Here is a 24,895-nt window from a genome sequence, read left to right on the forward strand (position 1 = left end):
GTTTAGATGCGAAGTAAAGAAACAAATTCAAGTGTTTAAAAAAGTTTGCGACTTAAAACTGAATGACCTGCATCATCAAGATGAATATGTTTATAATAAAAAAAGAAAACATTTAAGTTTACAGCCGTCTGATAAACAACAAAACAGAATAGGTCCATGATACCCTGGCATTGCTTTTGAAAATGAAAATCAATGTTATGACAGTGGCATGTACAAGTTAAATAATTACAAGTTGAAATTATTTAACTTGGAAAAAAAAAGCGGTCTAGCTATGAAGATATCTAAAAGTCTTAGTGTAGATGTAGATAGAAATAATTGTAAACGGTGCCAAGTTGGTACCTAGGTGATCGAGTGTTGGACACAAGAAGGATTCGTTGGCACGCCGTTTGGTAATGTATAAGGGCCCAGGGAGGTGGTTCCCCGTTCATTAGGTTCCCTCTCGGCTTGGGTACTAACGTTGCTTTGCAGGTGTCTCATCGTGGAAAGGTTTGCTTAAATTTTTTTGTAGTATATAGATACTAGATAGACAGATGTTCAAATCCGCGTTATTTCATGCCACTGATCGACAGGGTTAACTAAGAAAGCGCATAAGCGAAAAACGCAAAAGTCAAAAACGACTTAAAAATGGCGATAAGTGACGGATACGGTTTATCTTAAAAACATTTTTTACAAGGATGTATGTTGCTTCGGTCACCTCTTTTGACAACCTTGTAAAGATAAATGCAGTCTACATATTGTTGTAAATATAACTAAGGCCTTATGAATGTAAACAGAACTTTTGTAAACATAAAAGGTAAAAATAAACAAGGTGATCCCGAGCAATTTGTATACATCCATTGTTTGATTGAGGGTTTTCCTCCGGTGTATCACCGGTTTCCCTCAATGAATATTCTTTAGAATATTCTCAAAAACAAAAAAGGGTGGCCATGTATGGGACCTACAGGAAAGAAGAAGGGTTCTTATGGTTATTGGGTTAAATTCCCAATCCACTCCAAAACACACGGTTGAAAGAAGAACAAACGAAGAATCATGATAATCCATCGTGGAAGTTTAAGGTAAAATTTTTCTACCACATTTGCATTGATGTATTTAATGTAAACATAATTTTCTTATTGCTGTGCATGTAATATTTGTTTTTCAATTTTTAGGGTATTACTTTTGCAAGAGAAGACGTATCCAAATGTTGCATCACGTGGTTAAAGTACTGGGTTCTACATTTAGAAAATATGCATTAACAAAATGATAATGCCTTGCAAGTACTGCCAACGAAAGCATCGCACATTCTATGGGTCACAAGCCTGCATAAATCTTAAAGACGCTCTTACACATGCCGTGTGGGCTCCGGCGTTCAAGAATAGACCCAACGTATCCTCTGCGTGTCGTAAGAGGCGACTAAAAGAGGTTGGTGTCAGGAAAGACATTTGGCGATAAGAGCTATATATATTTGATTTTGAACTGGCAAAGAAGCTTGAAGAAATATGGCTTAAAATTACGTTAAGGGTGATGAACATGGTGAGAGCTTACATCAAAATATCTACGGTAACTGATAACGGTGAGAGAGGAAGGAAAAAGAATGTACAGCAAAGATCAATTGTCAAAAGAATGAAATGAAGAGAACTTTGAAGTCCTCTTTCTTTAGCAAATAGCTGCAGCCATTGCAATAAAATAAAGATATAAGATGATGTTGAGTGTTAACAAGATAAATAATAAGTTAGAAGATATATCCACAAAAACAACTAGTTTAGTTGTAAATATCAGAAGATTGCATTTGCTAAGAGAATAAACGATCAGGTAGTACACCTGGCAGAGAAGAAACGAATGATAGATAAGACAAACAGAGGCTGACAAAGATAAGACGACACTTTGAAAGAAGATGACGGGACTGGACATTAAAGAGCCAGATGCTTTGAGGAAGACAAGAACTAAGGATATCTCAAGGAGAGATGGTGTAATTGCTCTTTATTCATTATTCTTGACAATGCTTATGTTACTATGAACTTCTGAAAATTCCATTGTCAACATGATATAAATTTTTTGCAGAAGAACAACTGTTTTGTTTCCCCTACCCATAAATTAAAATTGCTGTTCACATTGCTTTGGGAAAAGAGGATGCAATGAACTGTCTCTCGTTATGGTCATTTCCACGACTAATGAAACGATGTGTTGTAATTGTCAGATCCATGTCATCCATCTCAATACTAGTAACGCCAGAGGAGTCCATTAACATACACACAGTATACAGGGCCACCTCAAATTCTGGGCTTGTTCCAATGAAGGAGCTGCCAACAGGCTTCACTTGATTTTTCCATTCAAATTGGATGGTAATCAAATGAGTGTCTTCACTGGGTTTCTAAATTATTGGCATTTTTAATTAAATGTCATTTATGCTGCATTGGATGAAAAAATATTGTACCTACATACCCCTCGTACACCACGTCCTCTAATGTAGCCTTGATAATCCACATTACCAAGTTTTTCTTGAATATAGAATTGTATCCAGTTGTGAAAGCCAATGACTTCTTTATCTCGACTCTCTCCAACAAAAACATGTTCAAATCCAGAAGAATCTTTGTTTCTGAAAATTTGAGAAAGGTTTTTTTTATCTGAAAAAAGACCCAAAAATATTTTACAAAAACTGTCATGAACCTGTTTCCTTTTGTTCTTGAGTACAATTCAAACCAGATTTGATAAAGTTGATGTTTAAATCCCCGGATGTCTGGTGGAGATTTCTTGGCTTTTGCCAAGACCTCGTGGGCTATCTTCATAGGTTCCGTTTCCATGATTAGATCAATAAATCTTCTGTTTTCATTAATTTCCTCTTGAGTTACCACTTCAGCTCGACCAGTGTCTCTCTCATAGTTATCCAACAAGGCAACAAAAGCTTTGCAGAAAAAATAAACAATTGTAGTAAAAGACAGGATTAGAAAAATCAAATTTCACTGTTCAGATGTACCTTTGTATGTTGGCCTCTCAAAAACATCTGGCTTTACCCAGCTGAAAAGTGGGTTTCTAGCCCTATCTGTCCTTTGATAACTCTTTGTGTATCCTTGTAAATCAAGGTCGTAGTCTACGCCTGGAGTTAGTCTATTTTTATCAGCATGCCATAACCTTGTCGCAATTTGGGAGGCTTGAGGGTGTGGTTTGAATCTAGATAAGATTTTTTATCTCCTCTTAAAATGTAATCGCTTTTAGGGAAGCATTTCTAGTTTTTTCAATTCATTTATTTCATTAATTTAGCTGTAATCCACCCTAAATTGTACAATCGCACGCTCAATATTTGACATCTTACGCAAACAGTCGCAAGTCTATAACAACGAGATTTGTACAACTGTTAACGAGAGGGTGTATTTGCGCTTTGTGGTAAATGGATTGCTTTTCACGTTTGACGAGTAGATCAAGAGAGTTAAAAAATTAGTAGCGAATAAATACTTACTCGGATGCCATTGTGTTGAAACGAGAGGATACACGAAGGATCAAGTGAACAGGATGTATATTATTATTTTACCATGTTAGTGTAGTTTATTACTAATTAGTACACGTACTTGTTTCCATCCATGGAAATTACAGAAAATTTGATAAGTCACTAAACGTCTTTGTTCGATGACCTTTGCAAAAATATTGTAAAACCGGAATTGCATGTAAACGGCCAACCATCCTTATGAACTGTGGTTTGAAAATTTACATACGAAGTGGATCTTTGCTACTTACAACTAATGATAAAGCGACAGGAACATTGACACAGGAAACACGGTTCATTAAAATTCAAAGAAATCGTTATTAAGTGTGACTTGGCTAAATCACTTCAGCCAGGCAGTTAACGTGTCAAAGCAAACTGTCGTATTGACTATTTCAAGAAGGTGAATTTCAAGATTATTGCATTCAGAAAACACTATGTGTTGTCGGTGTTTGAAAACAGCGTTTTACGTCATAATGTTCACTTGTTTGACGACCGTTGGTAAGTTTGTAACTAAGTTGTATTATTCACATTTCTTTTGTAATAATTGGTGTTATTATCAACTTTGCATCGGTCATTGCTTTTAAATGAGGAAAAGACATGACCTAAGACCGCATTTTCGCCAAAACAAGAGCATTTCCATCAACGCATAAGGGTGTTCGAGCCTGTAAATTTTCCTAATATACTACACTATATGAGTCAGGTTGTTGACTTGATTGAACAAGTCAACGCTACTTAAATTTCACACATTCAAAAAAAGCGAATCTGCACTTACTAGTACAAAAGTTAAATGTATTGCTTTGCTTGAAGCATCAGAAAGAATTGGTATAAAGGCCGATTAATTAAGCTTTAATGGTGTTATTAGTTTCTTAATAACAACCCTGAAAGGTGTGGGTGATTATTTATTTCCTGCGATTATTGAGAGTCATTATACCACGAAAAGAAAGTACTACGCCAAATCCATTACAAGTATTGTTTAGTGACTAGAGAAATTTTATTTCACCAATAACTCAACGCATGATTCACCATAGTTGCAGAATGTCCTCCAAATTGGACACGAAGTGACCATGGTTGTTTCCATAAAGTAGTTACTCGCGATAAAGTCGATTGGAGCGAGGCTAAAGAACGATGTGAGAACGATTACAAAGCTGAACTTGCGAGAATCGACTCGAAAGAGCAAAGTGATACCTTAGATAATTTGTTGAATCATGTTGAAAGTTGGATCGGTTTGAAAGCGAATGCCAATTCATCTTTAAAGGGAGTAAATGGTGAAAAGCCAAAATTTCTACCAAATAGTTTGAATAGGAATTACTCGCCCAACGTGCGTTGCAATAAGGCGAATGAGGATTTTGGAAGAAAATAAATGTGATAAAAGTTATAACTATACATGTGAAAAGTTGCAAAAACCTGGTATGTATGTATTGATAAAATATCTTAAATTATTCAATCAAATTCACGAGCCCCATTAGAAGTTTCGACATGTACTATTTTTTCAAGCTAATTCATGATGTATCAATAAAACCATCTAAATAGCAACGTTTATAAATGTTTATACGTTTGCTATTCAGGCCAGTGTGAAACATTTAACAAGACCTGCTACACCATTTCGCAGAAGAAATCCAATTTCAGTTCATCGCTTTTGTCATGTGAGTCGAAACAGGAAAGTATTATAGAAATTTCCAAGAAAGCCGAATACAACTTCATAAAACAGGAGTTTGGTGGACGAAACCTCGACGTTTGGCTAGGCGTCGTAAAACCTATCAACTCTTCAAGTTACCAGTACTTAAAAGGCAATAAGTCTGCGGATCTGTCTGAACTAGATGATGAATTTAAAGTCAAAGCAAAATTGAGCGAACGCTTTTGTATAACTATAAAAATAACAAAGAACCTGAATTTCATAGAAAAACAGTGTGACTTCAGACTAAGTTCTTATGTTTGCTATAAGAAAATGAAACAAGGTGAGTGGAGGAAAGATTCGATGGAAGATGAAATTGGTTGATATAAATTTATCAAGAATAACCTTCTTTGATAGTGGCGTACATGCATGAGTAAATGCCCGTGTAATAACAATACAGAATAAACTTTACAACAAATGCAAATAAGCTTTTCTTTCCTGAAACGATTTTGAACACATCTTTTGCTACTAACGCTTACTTAACTGTTATCTTTTTCACAAATTTAGAAGCCTAGAGAAACTTATACTTTCAAACTGCTCAGTATTAAACCTCCACACCAAAGACAATCCTCATTTTTTTCCCTAGCTACAGCAATTGAGCTGATGATTCTTAAAAACATCTCGAGCAAAATAGTTCAAGCACAAGCTGGCGAAACTGTTAACCTTCGATGTGCTGCTACAGGAATGTCCAATATGAAATTTTCCTGGTCAAAAGATGGCAGAGGCCTTGAAAACGTTCTTGAAACTTACGAAGGTAATCAAAGTACCATCGTATCTGTTACAATAAGGAATAACAAAGATTTTGGTAAATATAAATGCACCATTAAAGATGGATTTTCCGAACGGAATTTGACGATTTGGGTCGAGAATTGGAGTGAAGGTAATATTTTACATTTGTAGGTTTGACAGAATGCAGAAGAATCCTCAGCAAAATCTTTTTGACTTTTAATCTTTTAGGTGGTTCGAACGACGACAAAGTCTTGTTAACAGTGACGATAACATTGACAGTTTTCGTTGTGATATTAATCGCCATTATCTTTTGCTGCTTTAAACATAACAAGCAATTAAAACGCAGCTTAAAGAGGAGTAATGATTCAGGAGTTGAAATGACCAACGCTTCAAATGATAGAAGAGAAGAGCAAACAACGAAAGGCTACGAGGATGGCACGATAGGGAACGAAATGTCTCAATACACTCTCTAAGGAGAGAAAATGGCGAGCTTGAAGAAGACAACTTTTACTCGCCTCTTCAAGAAGCACCTCAATATGTCAACGTCAGTGAAATAAAAAACTCTATCTGATTCATTGGCTTTTAATGCAGACTTTTATAAGTTAAAATTATAGTGAAATCTTCATCATTTTGTGTTCATTAAAAAAAGTGATAAGAAGTAGGCAATATATGGTAATTTAATAGAATTTGATTTACATTTGAGTAATTTAGAAAGTACTATTATTTTGCCGAAGGGTCTTATCTTCATCGTAAAGCCTTGCAACACCTGCACGATCTTAAAGCTCTTTTGTAAAGGGAGAATGATCGTCTTTTGGAAATAACTGGTATGGCTATCAAAACAGCTTCATCACGTTACCCAATCATATCTATTCTCTTCCCTAAAACATCTTCCACTACAATTCACATTACGCTTTCATGGCATTAGGCATTGCAGAAAAAAATACAAGGAAATGACAAGAAGCCATTTTGACTTGTTAGTGTGTGATATCGAGCGAGTTTCCACGCCAACTGATTTGTTTGTCAAATGAATAGCAGCAGATGAATAGCCTTAGATAGAATAGAAACAAGAAATAAACCATGTGGTGCATACACTATGACAAAAATATGATATTTTATACTTTGAATGTATAAAATATCATATTTTTGTCATGGTGATGCATAAGAATGACTAACATAGAAAGCTGAAGATCTTAAGGAATTACCTGTGACAGAAACAGCGAGCACAGTTGGAAAGATATGACTTCTTTCAAGATTTCTCTTTCGCTTGCAGTTTTTTGGAGCAGCTAAAAGATACAATAAAAAGATTTGAAAGAGCCAACATCAGAAAAAGCAGATGATTTCCATCATAATACTTACATATGACTTTAAGTTGAATCGTTTTATTGCGACTTGAACCATTCTCATTCTCAGCTATGCAATAATATGTCCCTCGTCCTTTTTTCTAACCTGTTTTAACCTCAGCTGTCCAGCACTTCCTGGTGTGTCCATTTTATTCCTCTCTGACTTTCTACCGTTGAAAGTATTCGTTCTACGATATACGAGACGGTTTTCGTGGTAGATACTTATGTTTTTGATCGGTGGACTACAGTCACGAACTTCACATACGATCGTCACTGATTCACATTCATATAACACATTATCCACGGATGATGTATGAAAAAATGACGTCACGACTGGCCTTTCTGCAACATAAAATGTAAGATGACCAACTCAGTAGAAAGTAATTGCTTATCACTTACATTAAGTTTTCCACTTTATAAAAACGTCATTCACGTTTTTTTATAATTGAAGGTCAATTTTAATATCTATAGCGGAAGCACATAAACAATTCTATTCCATCATGACCTACCGAGAACTTCAAGTGTCAGTGACTTTTCAACAGTAGCCATAATGTTACTTGCCATACATGAATAATTCCCGGCATCGGAGCGCTTGACATTTTTTATTTGCAAACGACTGTAGGCCAATATTTTCAAATCATTTTTCTTGGGTCTATACCATAATGCCACAGGAGATGGATTTCCTTGTGTGTCACATGATACGTTTAACTCGTCATCTTCGAGTAATTTCATCTTTGATGTCGAAGGAGATGTGATAACTGGAGGAGCTAAGAGAAAAAAATATTTTACTACAATGGCCCACTGACCGAAAGGAGTTGTGAAAAAGTTTGGTCTCGTGTTTGACACAATGACGAACTTCCTCTGGCGTCAATAAACGACAAAAAGGAACGATGTTTGTCAGGAAGTGAATTTTACATTTCATCCATTCCCATGCTTAGTAAAAAAATTTGATGAATTTGAAAATTCTCATCACTCATCGACATAAAGTGATGCTGTTGGTTGATTTCTCATTGAAAATAATCACAACAAACTTACTTCCAACGTAAACTTCCACTGTGTCAGAGAAAATATTGACTGTATTCGCCAGGGATAAGGTGCATTTATAATAACCACGCTCCTGTTCAGTCACGTTATGTAAAGTCACTGTCCCTGTTGGCTCTACGCTTACTTTGTAGTTATTCATTACTGTGACCTTATCTTGAAGTATGTAGGCAATTCTCTTTGCTGAATTATCAAACACTTTTCCTTTACTGTACTGTACTTCATACAGCAACAATGCTTCGCCGCTGTCCAGAGTGAATGTCCAATTTAAAGTGACGTCATCACCTATTCGAGCTTTGATTACACCACGTGGCGGTCTAGATGTGAATTTTGCAGACTCAGCTAAAATGAAAGGTTAAAAGTTATAAGAGAGGTGCATGTTCATTATGAGTCAAACTTCAACTCAAACTGCTTCAATCTTGGAAGGAACAGAAATATTCAAATGCAAACTACGACATCATCATGCATGCTTAGATACAAAATAAAGTCAAAATACAACCAACACACAGACACAAAAGACTATAATATTAAACAACACCAGTATAAATTCACCATATCAGACCTTACCATTAAATGCTGGAAGTAAAACCCAGACATTTCTCATCAAGAAATTCAAAAATTATCGAGCCTAGTAACTACAGTATACGACAATCGACTTAACAACTCAGACAACCGGTAGCAACCCGTTTCCGGTTTGATATAGGCCTGATGTGTCTCTTCCGTTCACCTTTTTGACTTATTTTATTATTTAACGTGCTATGCTTTGATAAGTTGTCCATTTTCAAAGTTTAACACTCGATCGAGTCCCCCCCCCCGTTAACAATAAAAAATGCATAGACCTTGTGTAAACGATTATTTTGAAGCAGCTGATCTACAAGATTACTCATTAAAGTCACATTTGGTGATAAGAAATTGCCATGTTCATTTCAAAATTATGAAATAATTGTTTTCATATGTTTTCTTTTTCCATGATTAATGCTCAAAATAATAAACTTTTGTTATGAATGACCGCGTGTAAAACAACCTGGAAAAAAAGTGTTTTCAAGAGCCATAAGAGATCAATTATTCAATGGTCTCATGCAGCAATTGGGAAAAAAAGCGAAAAGCCGAATGTAATTGAAAGCAAATGTTACTTTATTCCCACATGCACAATTTTGCAAAATCACAACAACTTTAATAAACTTCATACAAAATAAATATAGAGATCAGTGCTGCTAAAATGTAAGTTTTACAGTACAAAAATAACAATCCACTGACTAGTTTATAAATAGCACAAAAAACATGTAAAATTAATTCAAAAGTTGGGCATTTTCCTGAGAAGAATTATCAAATAAACTTACATCAAAACGCTTTAAATGATGCACATATTGGTGTGGAAGTAAGAGTGGTTAACTGAAAATTGAGGAAACATTTCTTAACAGCTGATGCGCTCTCGACAAGTTAGCAAATGAGAACAGATGTAAATTAAATATCAAACTGAGAAACCTTTTAACGCCTGTGTGTACGTATACACAACAAGAAATCATTGGCATATGCAACTATAAGCATTTTTGTGTGAAGAAACTTAGCAAGAATAAGACACGAACATAGGTTTAAAGAAAATTACAAATGATCGTTTAAAAGTAGATTAATGAAATGAGCTTAAAATATTTTCAAGACGAAATAATTCTATTGAAAATGCATACACTGCGGTCCCTTCCAAATTATTTTGTTATAAATACTTGTGGGAAGCTCAATTATGTTTTTCCTATATAAACGCACATTTTTAACTGTCTCATCCAAACCCGTGAATATTATTTGATTTTTCGTTGGACGATTGTAAATTTCATATCTGACCGTCCAAACGTATACTCGTTTTGTCGTGCAGCCAGCGACTACTCCGTTAAAAGGACGATCATTTCAGAAGATGAACATTTAAACATAAGAAAATCTTCAAATGGAATGAAAGCACTTTCTTTAATTTGAAAGTATCTCCGTTAAATCTCTGTCATTTTAATGAAACATTGAACAATGACTAATGAAAGGAAGAGCACTTTATAGAAAGTAGTATATATTTGTTGTTTGACTCCGCAATGTAACAAGTTTTACATCGACTTATTTTGATCTCTATGTCTTATAATTTGTTCTGTATTCCCCTCTTGGTTACATTTTTTGATAAGAGGGTCTCACAATTTTTTGTCAAGTCTATATTTCATCATGCACGATATTTGATTTGTAGCTATATACAACGCCATTAAAACAATATCGTGTCTTAAAGATAAACGTTATCAATAGCCAAAAAATCTTTTATTACAGTATATATTTGTATGTGTTAAGTAGTCATAAGCGCTCTGTTTATTTTCAGTTTCAATAATTGAAAACACAAAGCACATTATCGACTCATATTGGTGTCTTCGATTTTGACACATAAATTTAGCTTTTTTTTGGTTCCCGTAACAAGAAAACCGCATTATTTCGACATGCAAGGAGGATAATTTTGCCATAACTGTCGCCATGCAAAAACATAAATCATCGTCTAGGAATTCTTAAAAGAAATCGGCAAGATTATGACAAAGGCGATTAATGAATATTTCATACTACTAACCTTTGTAAAAGACACCAGAAAATGCCAATAATATCGTCACAAGTATTAGAGTCCACATTCTGAATGCAAAAATTAAGTTAAATGACAACACCTCAATGAAATATAATGTCATAAATCTATTTCATGATACACCACGTTACCTTATAATCTTCGCAGCGATGTTTAGCTAACTTACATATATATAATCGCAATACAATTTAATCACTTTGGCCGATAACCGCCCACCACAGAAACAACACAATCGACTTGATGTATACTTTCAAATTCTACAAACACAGACTTCGGAATATTTGACGCAAACCGTGAAACTTCAATCGGCAAAATAAGGCAGACACACACACAGAACACCGGATACACTTGGGCAATTTTCTACGTAAATAGATGTTTTCTCGATCCAATATTGTTTGTCGATCGTGATAAGATAATTGTCTCCTCCTAACAAGAGCGATTATTTATTATATTGAACACTATAGATGAATATCATATCATCACACCACAAAAGCACTGGAAATTCTCAAGCTATTTTATTAAATCAGCAGTATATTTGGGCAGACGAAATGCGTTTTTGGTCGTAAGGATAGTCACATTCACAAACACACGGACCTTCAACCACAAGAGCTCTCTTCCTACACTAGACCTCAATATACGCGTGCAGAGAACAAAGACTTCAAAGGGCGAAAACATATTCTCACTTCATACGGTCATGAGCATTAATCATCAACAAGAAGAAAAAATGTACCTCAAGAATTAAAAATATGACATAAGGATGATGTTCCTTTCACTTTGATATACAAATCACCGCCTCGAGAACAAGCGTCATAGAATTTGCAATGGCTCAGTGCAACATCATACAAGCGCGCTTCATAGATCATTTTAACCTGTTATTGCGCACTTTATATTAAAATTTCAATGTTGAATATTCAACATTGAGTATTTATACTTAGCTTATCTTGCTTCAATATAATTATAAAACAAGCCCAATTGATTTTATGTACAATTTCATTGTCCATTATACCTAAACTTAACCACACAAAGCTTAGTACAATCTATAACTAAGACAATATTTACACATTTAGACATTAAGTTAAATATTACACTTCATAAATTAGATCAAAATGTCATTTCTGTTCAACTTTTGAAGCTATTTTCTTTTAAAGATGCGAGGAACGATTAATGCTGGGGACTGCATGAAACAGCTTATGCAAAATATGTATTTTTTCAGTGCGACATCAAGTAGCTAACGACTAAAAAACAAATCGCCTCGCCGTCTATATATTTGTGAGTTGAGACAACTGAGATATAATATGCATTACCCCGACATGCATTTAAAACCTCAAATGATAATGTTTCTCAGAAGTTTTTAAGTGATAAGACTTTTTATCGCCGCGGTAAAGGTGGCAAATCTTGAGCAATCGTTTCCACGCCTTCAACAAGATGGCCCTCATACCAGCGCTGTAAAATACGTCATAGCTTTTCAGTAAAAAAGAAAAACAATGTGCTTGCATAAATTGTACACAAAATGTGAATTTACATCGTTTTGTCTACCATTCAAGGCATCTTTTGTTAATACGATCAATGAAGTCAGTGATATTTCACAAATCAAGACGTCATTGCTGATGACATCAGCGATATTTCATGTCTCAATTTACTTGATGGCACATGTAACAAAAATTCAACGCGCCATATCAAATACGAGGTAACACTAAGAAACTTTATCTCGATATAACATAAGGAGTGAATAGGAATCCAAATTGATAGAAAAGTACATATAGGGATAGCCTATAAAACATACCTGAACTTCCTCTACATTTGATCTCATTTTTCGTTGTCCCTCTCCATGTTTACGGTTTTCTTTCCACATACCGGTAAACACGTGACCAGCATATGACGTCTCAACTCCGGCACCATGTTTCTACGAAATATTATTTATTCAAAAAAAGATTAAGCATCAACAGGCTTCAAATGAAAAGGTATGGGCGTTACATGGAATTGATACTATGATTACTGAGAGATAAAACGTCACACAAATATAAATTGCAAATGATTTTTTTAATTAGAGCTGGGTTTTCTATGGGTGTTTTGTGAACAAACGAATTTCCTGAAATGCTTGATGATCGCTGACTCTTATTTTAACCCCCCATTTTCAAGCATTAAAAAAGCCTGCAGCACAATGATGCGCAAAGATATAAACAGCAAGTTGATATTCTAAACACTTTGTGGTGCATGTACACAAGGTAAAAGTCATCCTACCATGTCAGCTTTCCAACTGCCTTCGTACCGATCTCCGAACGAGGTTTCAATGCCAGATCCCTCACGCATTCCTTTGGACCAATCCCCTGAAACAGAAAAAAACATGTTGTATTTATAAATTCAATAGTAATTCAAAGGATGCAACATGATACAATGGAGAGTACCTGTATACATGTAGTCATTGTTTGGATCACTATATCTACCATTGCCGTCAAACTAAACAAAATATGTTTGTATAGCATGAAAATGATGAAGTAATGACACAATGTACTTGATTATTACATAGCTTATGTAGAGATAAACCCGTTAGTTACCAACCTTATCCCACCTCCATCCACCATGATAGCATACATTATTTGAATAGAGCAACTTGCCCTGACCATGGCGGAAACCAAGGTGATATTCTCCTAGAGAAATTGGAAGAAAAACAGATATAGTAAACATATTGAAATGCATTAAGAACGGTTGCATTTACCTTCATAGATGCTTTTGTCTTTGTAGTTCGTAACACCACGACCATCACGCTATAGTAAAAATACACCACAAAAAAGTTTGTTTAACTGTACAGGATGTCCACCACCCCCCCACCCAAAAAAAACGGAACTCGCACAAATGAGTATGCGTGCAAACTCTACTAGCCCAGGTTTAACCTACGTTAAACTCAACCTATGTACTTCTTAGTCTTATTCACACTATAAAAAAGGCAATGAAATCGACTTTTCCTGCCATTCAGTTACGCATATATATATGAAGCTTTCATTTCGAAAGCCAGGAATAAAATCCACGATTATCTTCACAGTTTAATTTTACCTTTCCATTTTTCCATTCTCCTTCGTACACAGAACCATCTTTATAGTTCATTACACCTTTACCATGCATCGTGTCATCATGCCAATGACCATCATAAACATCACCATGGGCGTAAGTTAATACACCAAGACCTATTCTCTATATTTTAGAAAATAATTTACCTACATTCAAGCAGTGTTTTGATTCAGAGGGTTAAAATGAACATTATAGTTTTTCAGGAATGGTAAAGTGTTTGTATTCAAACACGAAACACGGTCGTGATACAGAAAATCACGATACAGACCCTATTCTCGTACACAGAAAATCACGATACAGACCCTATTCTCGTACACATAAAATTACGATACAGACCCTATTCTCGTACACATAAAATCACGATACAGACCCTATTCTCGTACACATAAAATCACGATACAGACCCTATTCTCGTACAAATAAAATCACGATACAGACCCTATTCTCGTAAACATAAAATTACGATGCAGACCCTATTCTCGTACACATAAAATCACGATACAGACCCTATTCTCGTACATAAAATCACGATACAGACCCTATTCTCGTACACATAAAATCGCGATACAGACCCTATTCTCGTACAAATAAAATCATCATACAGACCCTATTCTCGTACACATAAAATCATGATACAGACCCTATTCTCGTACACATAAAATCACGATACAGACCCTATTCTCGTACAAATAAAATCACGATACAGACCCTATTCTCGTACACATAAAATCACGATACAGACCCTATTCTCGTACAAATAAAATCATCATACAGACCCTATTCTCGTACAAATAAAATCATCATACAGACCCTATTCTCGTACACATAAAATCACGATACAGACCCTATTCTCGTACAAATAAAAACATCATACAGACCCTATTCTCGTACAAATAAAATCATCATACAGACCCTATTCTCGTACACATAAAATTACGATACAGACCCTATTCTCGTACAAATAAAATCATCATACAGACCCTATTCTCATACCACGTGCCACTATATTCGTCACCGTTAGGATAAGTCATTTTCCCTAGTCCGTTCATGAAATCGTAAGCCCATTGTCCATCATACACTGTACCATTAACAAGCGTCAAAACACCACTTCCATGACGCTTTATAAAAAAATCAACATGTAGTCAAGTGTTCAATTCTTTTGCAGTTCTTTTAAGATCCAAACATGTTGACGAAATGCCATCCTTAAACTTATTTCTACACACGATTGAAAGGCACTCACTGAAAACTAAGTAGTTCTTTCCAACTTAGCTGTATTGCACAGTAAGCGAGGGGTTACAGAAAAGTCTAAAAGTACTAGAGTAACTCAAGGTCTTGCTAACAAATATTGCAGAGAAAGCCACGGCCTACGGATAATCAATAGGTGCAATCTTATTGCATTAACCCGAGGTGAAAAAATTTTCAAGTCTCATCCTAACTTACAGCCATTTGCAATTGACCGCGAGGCGTGCATAATTTGTTATAGTTTCACAACTTGACGTAACTACACAGCTATATTATTGTTTCTAAGGCGTAACCCTGAGATAGCATCGGTTAGTAACAAAGTGTCGCTATAGTTAATAACAAAGTAACGAGTCTACGAAAAAGACACACTGTGTCTCACCATTACCAATTTAAAGTCTTAGCTATATTTGACGATAGAGTTTAACGTTTTCAAACGTCTTTCCATACTTGCCAAATTTCTACATGTCACGATTGTTTATTAAATAAAAACAACATTTTCCATAACATAACGCGTACACCTTAGCAACAATGAGTTAGCCGTTCGTAACGTCAAGTTTTGAAACTGTAACAAATGTTTAATTTATGCACGCCGCAAGGTCAATTGCAAATTGCTGTATACAGAAAACTACGGTTCACGAGCGATCGTTATATTTTGAACGTCTCACCTCTTCATTAACCCAATCACCGGTGTATTTGTCACCATTAAAATAAGTCATTGAACCAGAACCACAAATACGATCATTGAACATTTCACCTCTGAAATGAATGCGTACATGCAAAACTTAACATTGATTCATATTGACCAAATTAAAAAATCATGCGAACAGATCAACGATGACTCAACTAACTCATATTCGTTGCCATTTGATAGGAAGAGATGACCGGAACCATGTCTCTACAATCAAACAACCATACAATAAACATTATAATTTGAAACAAAATCAGTAAACAAAATTCGAAACAATTTGAAACAAAAAAGTACAAGTCAAGATTCTAAAAGAATAAAAGTATATTTTGATGAACCTTGCTTTTTTTCCAATCTCCTTTATAAATTAAACCACTTGAGCAAGTCATTTCTCCATATCCTTCCACTTCATTCATTCTCATTTCACCGTTATAACAATCGCCATTTGCATAACGAATAACGCCCTGAATATAACAGTTTGAATGATTCAGGTCTGAAATAATTTCATCACTTGAAGGTGTAACCTGAGATATTTCTCGAATGTGATCGGTTGATTGAAATGCAGTTTATCAGTAAGTGCACTGTTGAAAGGGTAATTGTACTGTAAATACTGTAACCTGATTGGCTGAAAAGCAGGTGAAAGCCAAACCTTCGTTTCAATTAAAAAAAAACATGACGGCAGTTGTAAGTAAACAAACATTTCCACTATTGCAATCGTTTGAAATTCATGAATTACAAAATGCAAAGAATAAGAACAACACAGAAAGAACCTTTTTATGGTGAATGTTCTTAACAGCTAGGCCACGTAACGAGGCTTTTTTGAAACGATAAGGAATGACGAAACGAGACAGAGTTAGACGGTACAGTCAAGAAATATCTCAAAATACATTATTATTAAGATAGTAATGTAAATAGCTGCAGTCTTCAAAAAACCCACGTGCATGTTTATCCGTAATTAATTGCACGCGAAACTATACAATTACCTATAAAGTAAATGGTTTAAACCCGGGAGTAACGTTACATGTTTGTAAATGTAGATCGCCCAGGTGGGTATAGTCCTGAGAAGGACTGTTTTTGTTGTTGTTGACTGACGTTTCGACAACCTTAGCGGTAGTCATCTTCAGAGTCAAATGAGGAGTAAACGTCAGGTTAGCCGTGTATTTGTTATCTCGTTATGTGTATTGTCATTGTGAATAACACAATTGTTACAAACATGTAACAATTACCTATACCAATCATACCTTGCCATGCATTTTACCGTCCTTCCATTCGCCTTCATAAACATCATTATTGACATAAACCTGTCGTCCTTTACCCTCTGAAAACAACATATCGAAAATTAATTACAAAAATTTTTCATTTACGGCTACAAACTTTATTGTTGTTGATAAAATGACTGACCTCTAGCTAACAAACAAATAACAACAAAAACAGTCGAGCATGATTTGCTTTTTAAGCTTTTCTTTAATATAATTCTTCCACGTAAAATGAACTGTTTGAGCACAGGAAAATCATTACCACATGTTTGTACATGTAGATGCAGTCTCGAAAAGTGAATGTTGATGTGGATGTCGAAGTTAACTGACGTTACCACATGTTTGTACATGTAGACGCAGTCTCGAAAAGGGAATGTTGATGTGGATGTCGAAGTTAACTGACATTACCACATGTTTGTACATGTAGACGCAGTCTCGAAAAGTGAATGTTGATGTGGATGTCGAAGTTAACTGACGTTACCACATGTTTGTACATGTAGATGCAGTCTCAAAAAGTGAATGTTGATGTGGATGTCGAAGTAAACTGACATTTTGACAACCTCCATGAAGATAAACAAAATAAATTCAACAAGAAACGAACCTTTTTTATCTGCCACCCAGTTTCCAACATACTTTTCGCCGGTGTAATAAATTAATTCACCTTGGCCATGCCTCTCGTCGTCCTCCCATGCTCCCTACACCATAAAAGGAATGATTACATCATCAGTATGTGAGCAATTACGTAATTAACTGGGCAAGGTGACTTACTATATATCGTGTTCTGTTTGGCCAAACCATCACTCCATGACCATGCCGTTTTCCGTTCATATACTCGCCGCAGTAAACACTTCCATCAATATATGTATTATCAGCTTTCCGCCGACCTGGATGACATACACAGCTAGTATTGGTAATTTTAGAAGACGTGAATCTTATGCATTCCCCGAGGAAGCATAGCGATGTTAGAAAAGTATTAAAATTTTTTTATACATACTGATGTCCAACGTTTCGTCTTGGTCGTCACAATCTGCTCCATGTAATAACGTAACGATTGCTGTTCTCATTTTTTGAATCCAAACACGCTTTTCCATTCTTGAGCTTGTGTACATCGTGTACGGACGATGTGGGGTATATAACTCTATGGCATCGTGCTTGTCTATAATTCAATTCAAATTTAATCTTTAAATAGAAAACCTAATCCAGACTACATGAGAGTATATAATGGTTAAACATTACAAATGGAAAAATACGTATAGAGCGAAATAGCTTAATCAAAATCTTTGTTAATGAATACAGTGTGGTACACGGAATAGCAAATCCTTATATGAAATTACATAGTTATAAGGCGTGCGCTGATTGGTCAATTCCCGCCATTTGTTTTGGTGCTGGAGTGTCCCTTTTAGTAATCTATACATGAAACACGATCATAGCCACAATTCGTACTTGTTTGAGGATCAAGTTTCTTCAAATCTTCAAACCATAAAGTTTTCAATTCTAAGGTCATTTCAATTTCACTACGATTGGAGCCTTGTTGAATGGCAAACACCATGATATCATTAAAAAGTAAACACTAAAGAATAAAACAAAAATCCATATGGGATCATACTCACACTGACTTCATTAAGTACGAAAAAATAGGCATCACTAATATTACCTTATAAGACTTATCCGGACTCATTAAACATACTTCTGCTTCTTTCAATAGCGTTCTTCCTTTAATTTCATATGCCTTTCATGAAACAAAATTATATTTTTGTGTTAGCAATATCCTAAAACTGATCAAATAACACTTAATAACTCAAAAAAGTTTTTTATAAAAGTGGATCCCTTTGGTTCAAGTCTTAACTCTCTTAGCATGCCAATGGCTTGGATTAGGTTATCTTAGATCCACAGAAACCATCAAATAATCATTGCTTAGTACCCGTAATCCTAAAACAGTTGAGCGGAGTTCTTGCAACGCCTTTCTGCTATGAACCTCTTGCAACTGACTATTTATATAGTGAGCAACTTTATTCTAAATGAACACAAAACGAGAAATTGAATGGAAAATGTAACCAAGCTAAAAATGGAAGTTACAAGAAATTAATTAACCATTCTCGTGAGAGCTGTCTGTAGATTATTGTAGTCAGGATGTTCAATGGATGTCTTTTTAAAAAGATCCTATATAAGGTATAAAAAACAACTTAGCCCTACATATAATGCCATGAGAAGCAGTGTAGCCATTTATGCAATTTTTTTACTACATTTTGTCTTATGATTTTAGACTTCCTCTCTGCTTTATATGGTTGAAAAGTTCAGAACACGGGGGGAGAGGAGTGTTTAAGCACAAGTCTAAGAGGAGAGTCTAAGAAATAGGATAGACAAGAAATTAATGCAATACTTTTAATAAGAGAAGATATCTTGGTATTCTTTGGACAATTGTGATCAAATAAGCAGGCAAATCAAGTCCAGGTTGACACAACGGGTCTTCGTAACACAACTAAACATTTCATCAAATTTAGAACAGTGAGAAACACACCAATAATGTTGAAATAAAAACAAACAATACGTGAGATAACACCTTTAAAAAACGCTCAAAATCCCTGTTCTTTTTAATTTTTTGCTTAATCGTCGCATCAGAATTGTCGAAATTCTTACAATAAACGGCATACGTCTTCAAGCGTTCTTCCTACAAAAACCACATACTATAACAACCTTTGTCTCTCGAAGAGACTTAACGTAAAGTATACTTACCATATCGATAAATATGTGTGCTATACATTCTTCATTGCTCCAATGTTTAACCTTCGACCAAAGGAGAAAAAGCAAGTCTTTATTGATGGCAAAAATTCTGAAACGAACAACGCGCAACAAATGGTCATCAAATACGTTTTAAAGTAAATTGATAGAAAAGAGTAGTAAAACGTACTCATCTATATTGGAGAAAATGTTGTCGACATCCCTGTCTTTTTTGAGTAACATGGGTTTCTTGAAAAGCTACAGCACAAGACATTCCGTTAAGCAGATTTTGAATGTGTGATTCAGGGAGGTTGGGTGAATTCGAAAAATGACAATTTTTCAATAATTATTACAGGGGTGAAAGAAATAAAAAATTATGTTCAATTACCCCATGCCTATCTTTTGTTCTCGTCTACATAGATATATGCATAATATAGATATATTAGCTGCCCGTGACAACTTCCCACCTCAATAATAGTCTCTAGTGATCTCACATATGTTCTCTCTGTCGTGAAGAGTTCAAGAACAATCTGTGATCGACGATCCGTGTCAAAGTTTGGAAATGTGACCGGTACCACATCAGTGATTAATGATTTTGGTTCTGTAGTCTTAAAAAAAGAAAGAGAAAAATAGATAAATAATTACAAAATTAATGCGTATGAAGATAGAAAAGTACACGCTTGGATTAGCTAAGGAGGAAATCAAATAGTATACAGCTGAATTTGATGAGATGGAGTTAGAAGAGTACAAACCTGAATTGTCAGAGATGAAGATAGTATAAAGATGAATTTGATGATGCAAACCTCGATTGTCTTTGGGAGAAATGAAATAGTACATTTCGTAGCTAATTTGGCTAAGATGTAGACAGAAGAGGACAAAGCTGAATTAGCTGAGATGAAGACAGAAGACAACAAAGCCGAATTGGCTTAGATGAAAACAGAAGAGGACAAAGCTGAATTGGCTAAGATGGAGACAGAAGAGTACAAAGCTGAATTGGCTAAGGATGAGAAAAATACGTAGTGGGAACAGGAATTGGCTGGAGCGAGAAAAGTACAAACCTGGATTGACTAAGATGAAGATACAAGGGTAAAAACTTGGATTGGTTGACTTGGAGATAGAGGAGTAGCTAAAAGCCTGGATTGGCTGACGCGTGGATGACAGAGTACAAAATTGGACTGGTTGATATGGAGATGAAACAGTACAAACCTGATATGTCTGGGATGCATTTCGAAACAATGAAGAACGTTTATTAGATCGTTCGGTTGGTGAGCGGACAGCTGATTGATTTGTTGGCACAAAAGCGCTTGACGTTGATCTCGCTAAACATGAATCATTACTTCACATAAATATCATACGCAGTAAATGTAGTCCAACGAATCACCCCCTTCCCTAATTACAAATCCTCCGCGATCCCTACACACCTATATTTACAACGCCTACCTCCAGCAAAGGAATTTGGTTTCTTTTTCGAAGTGACGGCACTTTGAGAATCAGAGGACGACACATCCGAATTCCAACGCGTAACGTTGGCATTCAAGTCATTTGTTCCCCTTTCAGCTAATGGTAGCGGAGCACCGGATGAGCTTACGGGCAACGACTGTTTTCTGTGAATAAAAGAAACTTTTTCATCACTTGTCGCGTCATAAAACACGTCGTCATCTTCTCTTTCAGATTTTGAAAGAGAAGTTGAGTCCGGTTCAGCGATAGTTTCTTCGGATTGTATTAATAAATAATTTTTATCATCCGAACTAGGATCGCTCATCAATGAACTGTCGTGTAAGGGAGCACTGTTAATATTATCATCTAATGATTCCGTAGGCTTTGTCCTATCAATGCTAGCATGGTCTAAGTTCATTTCTTTCTCATGAATATTTTTCACTGAGCTTATATCGTCGCCTACATTAACGACGAATTCTGTTTCTTTTGTAAGAGAAGAATCAGTAATAGTTTCATTTTTTTGAGATTGACAAAGTATATGTTCTGCTTCACTGCTTCCTTGGTTGTCATAGCTTTCTTTCTTGTTTCTGTTTTCCTCTTCCTCATTCGTGTCTTCATCCTCGCTGCTATGTTCAATGTCATTGGTATGTTGTTGCTCGTTGCCGTAGCTTTCTTGATTTTTATCGCTTTCTTCTTTCTCATTGTAATCTTCTTTCTCGTTGTGATCTTTTCCTCTGCTATCTTCTGTGTCAGTGCAATCTATATCATTGCTGTCCTCATTATCATTTGTTTCTCCTTTAATAGTTGATTTTCGATTAGATATATCTTGTTTTGCTTCACAAGTCTCATCTTGTAAATTGCCATCAAGTACATCTACCAATGAGTCATCTATAATGGACATGGACAATCTTTTTTTCTCTAAATGCTTAGATCGCAAAGGCGGAACAGGACTACCTTTGTGGCAAGAATTGTCATCATTTTCCAGGTCTGGACCTTCGACTGCTTCATCAACTTTACTATTGTCTTTAACAGCAACTGAAACATCTAGTTTGCCATTATTTTGATTAAGATCATTTGTAGTAAATTTATCATTACTATTCAGACTACTTTTATCTTCGCTTCCTGAACTAACACGGTCTGTGTTATCATTGTCATCATAATTTTTCTCAATGCCATCAAGATGATTACAGATTTCGGTGTTCTTTTCTACCACTTTAGCATTGGTAGTGATATCATCATTTGTTTTATTTTTATCCCTTGTTATTGTCTTCTTATCAAATTGATAGGCTCTCTTACGTATGATTACATCTCGATCAACAAGGTTCTTTGATTTAAGTTCTGACTTGAGAATTGGAGATGATATATCCTTTCTATTCAAATTTCCTGAAACTTTTGTGTCTTCACTGGCATTTGTTGAATCATTTTGTCGTTTGAAAATCTTTCGAAATGAGTCCATTCTATTGAACTGTGAGTTTGTTGATGAGGATCGTGGACCAAAACTTTGTGATTTTTGAAGTGAAGGCTTTTGTTTTTCAGGTTTTTTTGTTTTCTTCTTTTCGGATTCCTTCTTCCCTCGAAGTCTACTGAACCATTTTCCTGATTGCTTCTTTGTTTTCTTTGTTTCATCTTTCTCCTTTTTTAGCATTTCTACTGATTTACTTTTCGAGTTTTGTTTCATTGTCTTGTTAGATTTTGATATAACATTTATATCACCAGTTGAGCTCCATGTACTAACTGGAACATGTGATGAAGCAACTGTGCCAGGCATTTCATCTTTTACATCACCGCCATCCTCTTCCACGACAGATAATACTGGTTTCAGTTGGTCGTCCATTGCTTTTACAACCTCTGTTTCAGGAAACCTAGCTAGTATATTCAGAGCACTGGAACGTACAAATGTATGAGTGACAGAATTGATGTCTGTCAGATCTGCCAAGGCATTTTTCTTTGATTTGCTATCTTCATTATCATTGGTAGCTGTCTATAAATGATAAAACAGTGAATAAAGTAAAGGACAAGTAAGATGTGGAATTTGTATAGTTTAAATGTCTATTCAATGTGAAAATTAATTGAATTTTTATAGTTCAAAGCCATGATTCAAATAATACACGTCCTATGAAAGATATTGAAAGAATCAAAAAGTCAATAGTTTTATCTCAAAATTGACATACTAACATTATTATCACTATCCACTGCAAATAATAATATTGATTCGGATAAAACAAATATGAGATCGGGAAAGCTTTTAAATTAATAAGTCAACAAAAACAAAACAAGTTGTACATTGTGTAATGTTAACATCAAATCGTTATAACTGTTTATACGCACTCATTAAGGTTAAATACCATTTAATAAAGATCACTTTACAATAATTTAAATAAAAGTTTATCGCCATAGATCACGAGATCTGAATAAAATGCAAATATTCTCAACAACAATACGAACTTACACTGTCAATATCACCATTTGGTTTCCTATTTCCATAATCAAAAAAAGGTTCAATACCGTCATCTGTTTCCAAGCATTCTGCCGTTTGATACCAACTTTGAGCAAGAGTTCTCTCTTTAGGCGGTAAATTTTCCTTAAATACATCTACCGTATTAAGATTATGGGGTAAAGTTGATGCAATACGTCCAGCACTTGAAACCTGATCGGGTAAACATGACATCGACAACGATTTTCTTTTTAAAAGAAATACTTGTATTGAATCATCAGAATCTGATGAGATGCTTATTTGTGAGGAAGCCTCAGACGATATGGTACTTGCCAATCTCTTGCTTGTTTCTTCGTCATTTTAACTCTATTTCTTCTTCCTCAGAAAAAAGCATTTTTGTATTTTCGTCGGACGTCAGAATAACATTTCAATTTGAGAATAAGGAAGCAAATCGATTATAAACCCAGGCGACCGATCAATATCCGAAGAGTGCTTTCACCAGTTAGTTTCTCTTAAATACCGTTGATTCTTCCACTCTTGTATTCAGTTATCAGTCGAGTGATATTTATATCATAGCTAAAGTCCAAGGACTTGAGAGGCAGAAACGTCAAAACAATCCCATTGAAATTTGAAATCCCTGACGTAATTTGATATAACGATAATGATCAACTTGTTTCTCTAAAATAGTTTCTCAGGTTACACCTTCCAACAAATATTTTGCATTTCGTCTTATTGTGTATCGGGAGCTCTCGCAATATCTTTTCGTGCTGTGTATTTCAATAAAATACTTCTGGAAGGAAATTATCGTTCAAGCTCACTGACTTGACCATTGGCTTTGAATTGCTAGGCACAACTTGACAGAAAATGCTTCGTTTTAAGATTAAATTACCAGCCAGGAACGAATGTACGTACTGTTGTTACCGCAGCAAAATTATAAATAATTCGAAAGGTCTACACCTCTGCCAAAGTTGTGCAATACATATTTACAATTGTAAATTATATTCATATATATTTATATCAACACTTCAGCATACTTCTAAATAATTACTAGAGGCGTTTTAAATTCCAGTTGTAGTTGTTACGACTTAATGTTCAAAAAATGTAGTAAACAATATTACACACGCTTGCATACGACAAAAACGGCCAGTTAAAGACGAAAGTTTTAAATAAGACTCATTGATAACATACTAAAATAATGAATAAAGTCAAAAATCAATTATCGTTC

The 24,895-nt window shown here is 35.2% G+C and overlaps 4 protein-coding genes across 10 annotated transcripts; 1 reads left to right on the forward strand and 3 right to left on the reverse strand.

Annotated features, from left to right (window-relative positions):
- Window positions 1–1,929: 1,929 nt before the first annotated feature.
- Window positions 1,930–3,622, reverse strand: LOC124451920 (uridylate-specific endoribonuclease B-like). The gene is made up of 5 exons (XM_047002522.1): window positions 3,434–3,622; window positions 2,954–3,147; window positions 2,647–2,881; window positions 2,422–2,575; window positions 1,930–2,350 (listed from the first exon to the last, which is right to left on the reverse strand). The coding sequence occupies exons 1-5, from the start codon at window positions 3,442–3,444 to the stop codon at window positions 2,087–2,089; spliced, it is 858 nt and encodes a 285-aa protein (XP_046858478.1). The 5' UTR covers window positions 3,445–3,622; the 3' UTR covers window positions 1,930–2,086.
- A 31-nt stretch (window positions 3,623–3,653) lies between these two features.
- On the forward strand, window positions 3,654–6,564 carry LOC124451917. Of its 2 annotated transcripts, XM_047002518.1 has the most exons (5): window positions 3,654–3,955; window positions 4,486–4,864; window positions 5,023–5,412; window positions 5,716–6,009; window positions 6,087–6,564. In XM_047002518.1, exons 2-5 carry the CDS (start codon window positions 4,795–4,797, stop codon window positions 6,329–6,331), a joined length of 999 nt encoding a protein of 332 aa, XP_046858474.1. In that variant the 5' UTR covers window positions 3,654–3,955; window positions 4,486–4,794; the 3' UTR covers window positions 6,332–6,564. The 2 variants fall into 2 exon arrangements, with proteins under 2 accessions (XP_046858474.1, XP_046858475.1); XM_047002519.1 differs by lacking the exon at window positions 4,486–4,864 and having other exon boundaries at window positions 3,658–3,955.
- Window positions 6,425–11,085, reverse strand: LOC124451918 (hemicentin-1-like). Of its 2 annotated transcripts, XM_047002521.1 has the most exons (7): window positions 10,964–11,085; window positions 10,824–10,882; window positions 8,234–8,581; window positions 7,708–7,965; window positions 7,215–7,540; window positions 7,061–7,141; window positions 6,425–6,905 (listed from the first exon to the last, which is right to left on the reverse strand). In XM_047002521.1, exons 2-5 carry the CDS (start codon window positions 10,879–10,881, stop codon window positions 7,269–7,271), a joined length of 936 nt encoding a protein of 311 aa, XP_046858477.1. In that variant the 5' UTR covers window position 10,882; window positions 10,964–11,085; the 3' UTR covers window positions 6,425–6,905; window positions 7,061–7,141; window positions 7,215–7,268. The 2 variants fall into 2 exon arrangements, with proteins under 2 accessions (XP_046858477.1, XP_046858476.1); XM_047002520.1 differs by lacking the exon at window positions 10,964–11,085 and having other exon boundaries at window positions 10,824–10,935.
- Window positions 10,273–24,607, reverse strand: LOC124451915. Of its 5 annotated transcripts, XM_047002515.1 has the most exons (28): window positions 23,686–24,607; window positions 21,240–23,217; window positions 21,006–21,118; window positions 20,267–20,407; window positions 19,990–20,057; window positions 19,815–19,911; window positions 19,642–19,749; window positions 19,462–19,560; window positions 19,173–19,241; window positions 19,003–19,095; window positions 18,736–18,810; window positions 18,525–18,651; window positions 18,076–18,237; window positions 17,850–17,965; window positions 17,683–17,776; window positions 17,067–17,143; window positions 16,164–16,289; window positions 15,989–16,035; window positions 15,806–15,896; window positions 14,879–15,016; window positions 13,884–14,021; window positions 13,549–13,597; window positions 13,392–13,480; window positions 13,238–13,289; window positions 13,074–13,159; window positions 12,616–12,735; window positions 11,165–11,258; window positions 10,273–11,089 (listed from the first exon to the last, which is right to left on the reverse strand). In XM_047002515.1, the coding sequence occupies exons 1-27, from the start codon at window positions 23,902–23,904 to the stop codon at window positions 11,193–11,195; spliced, it is 4,638 nt and encodes a 1,545-aa protein (XP_046858471.1). In that variant the 5' UTR covers window positions 23,905–24,607; the 3' UTR covers window positions 10,273–11,089; window positions 11,165–11,192. The 5 variants fall into 5 exon arrangements, with proteins under 5 accessions (XP_046858471.1, XP_046858470.1, XP_046858472.1 ...); XM_047002514.1 differs by having other exon boundaries at window positions 10,273–11,258; XM_047002516.1 differs by lacking the exons at window positions 10,273–11,089; window positions 11,165–11,258 and adding an exon at window positions 11,769–12,275 and having other exon boundaries at window positions 23,742–24,606.
- Window positions 24,608–24,895: the final 288 nt, after the last annotated feature.

Source organism: Xenia sp. Carnegie-2017, unplaced genomic scaffold (genome assembly GCF_021976095.1).
Source record: "Xenia sp. Carnegie-2017 unplaced genomic scaffold, XeniaSp_v1 HiC_scaffold_24, whole genome shotgun sequence".
NCBI lineage: Eukaryota > Metazoa > Cnidaria > Anthozoa > Malacalcyonacea > Xeniidae > Xenia > Xenia sp. Carnegie-2017.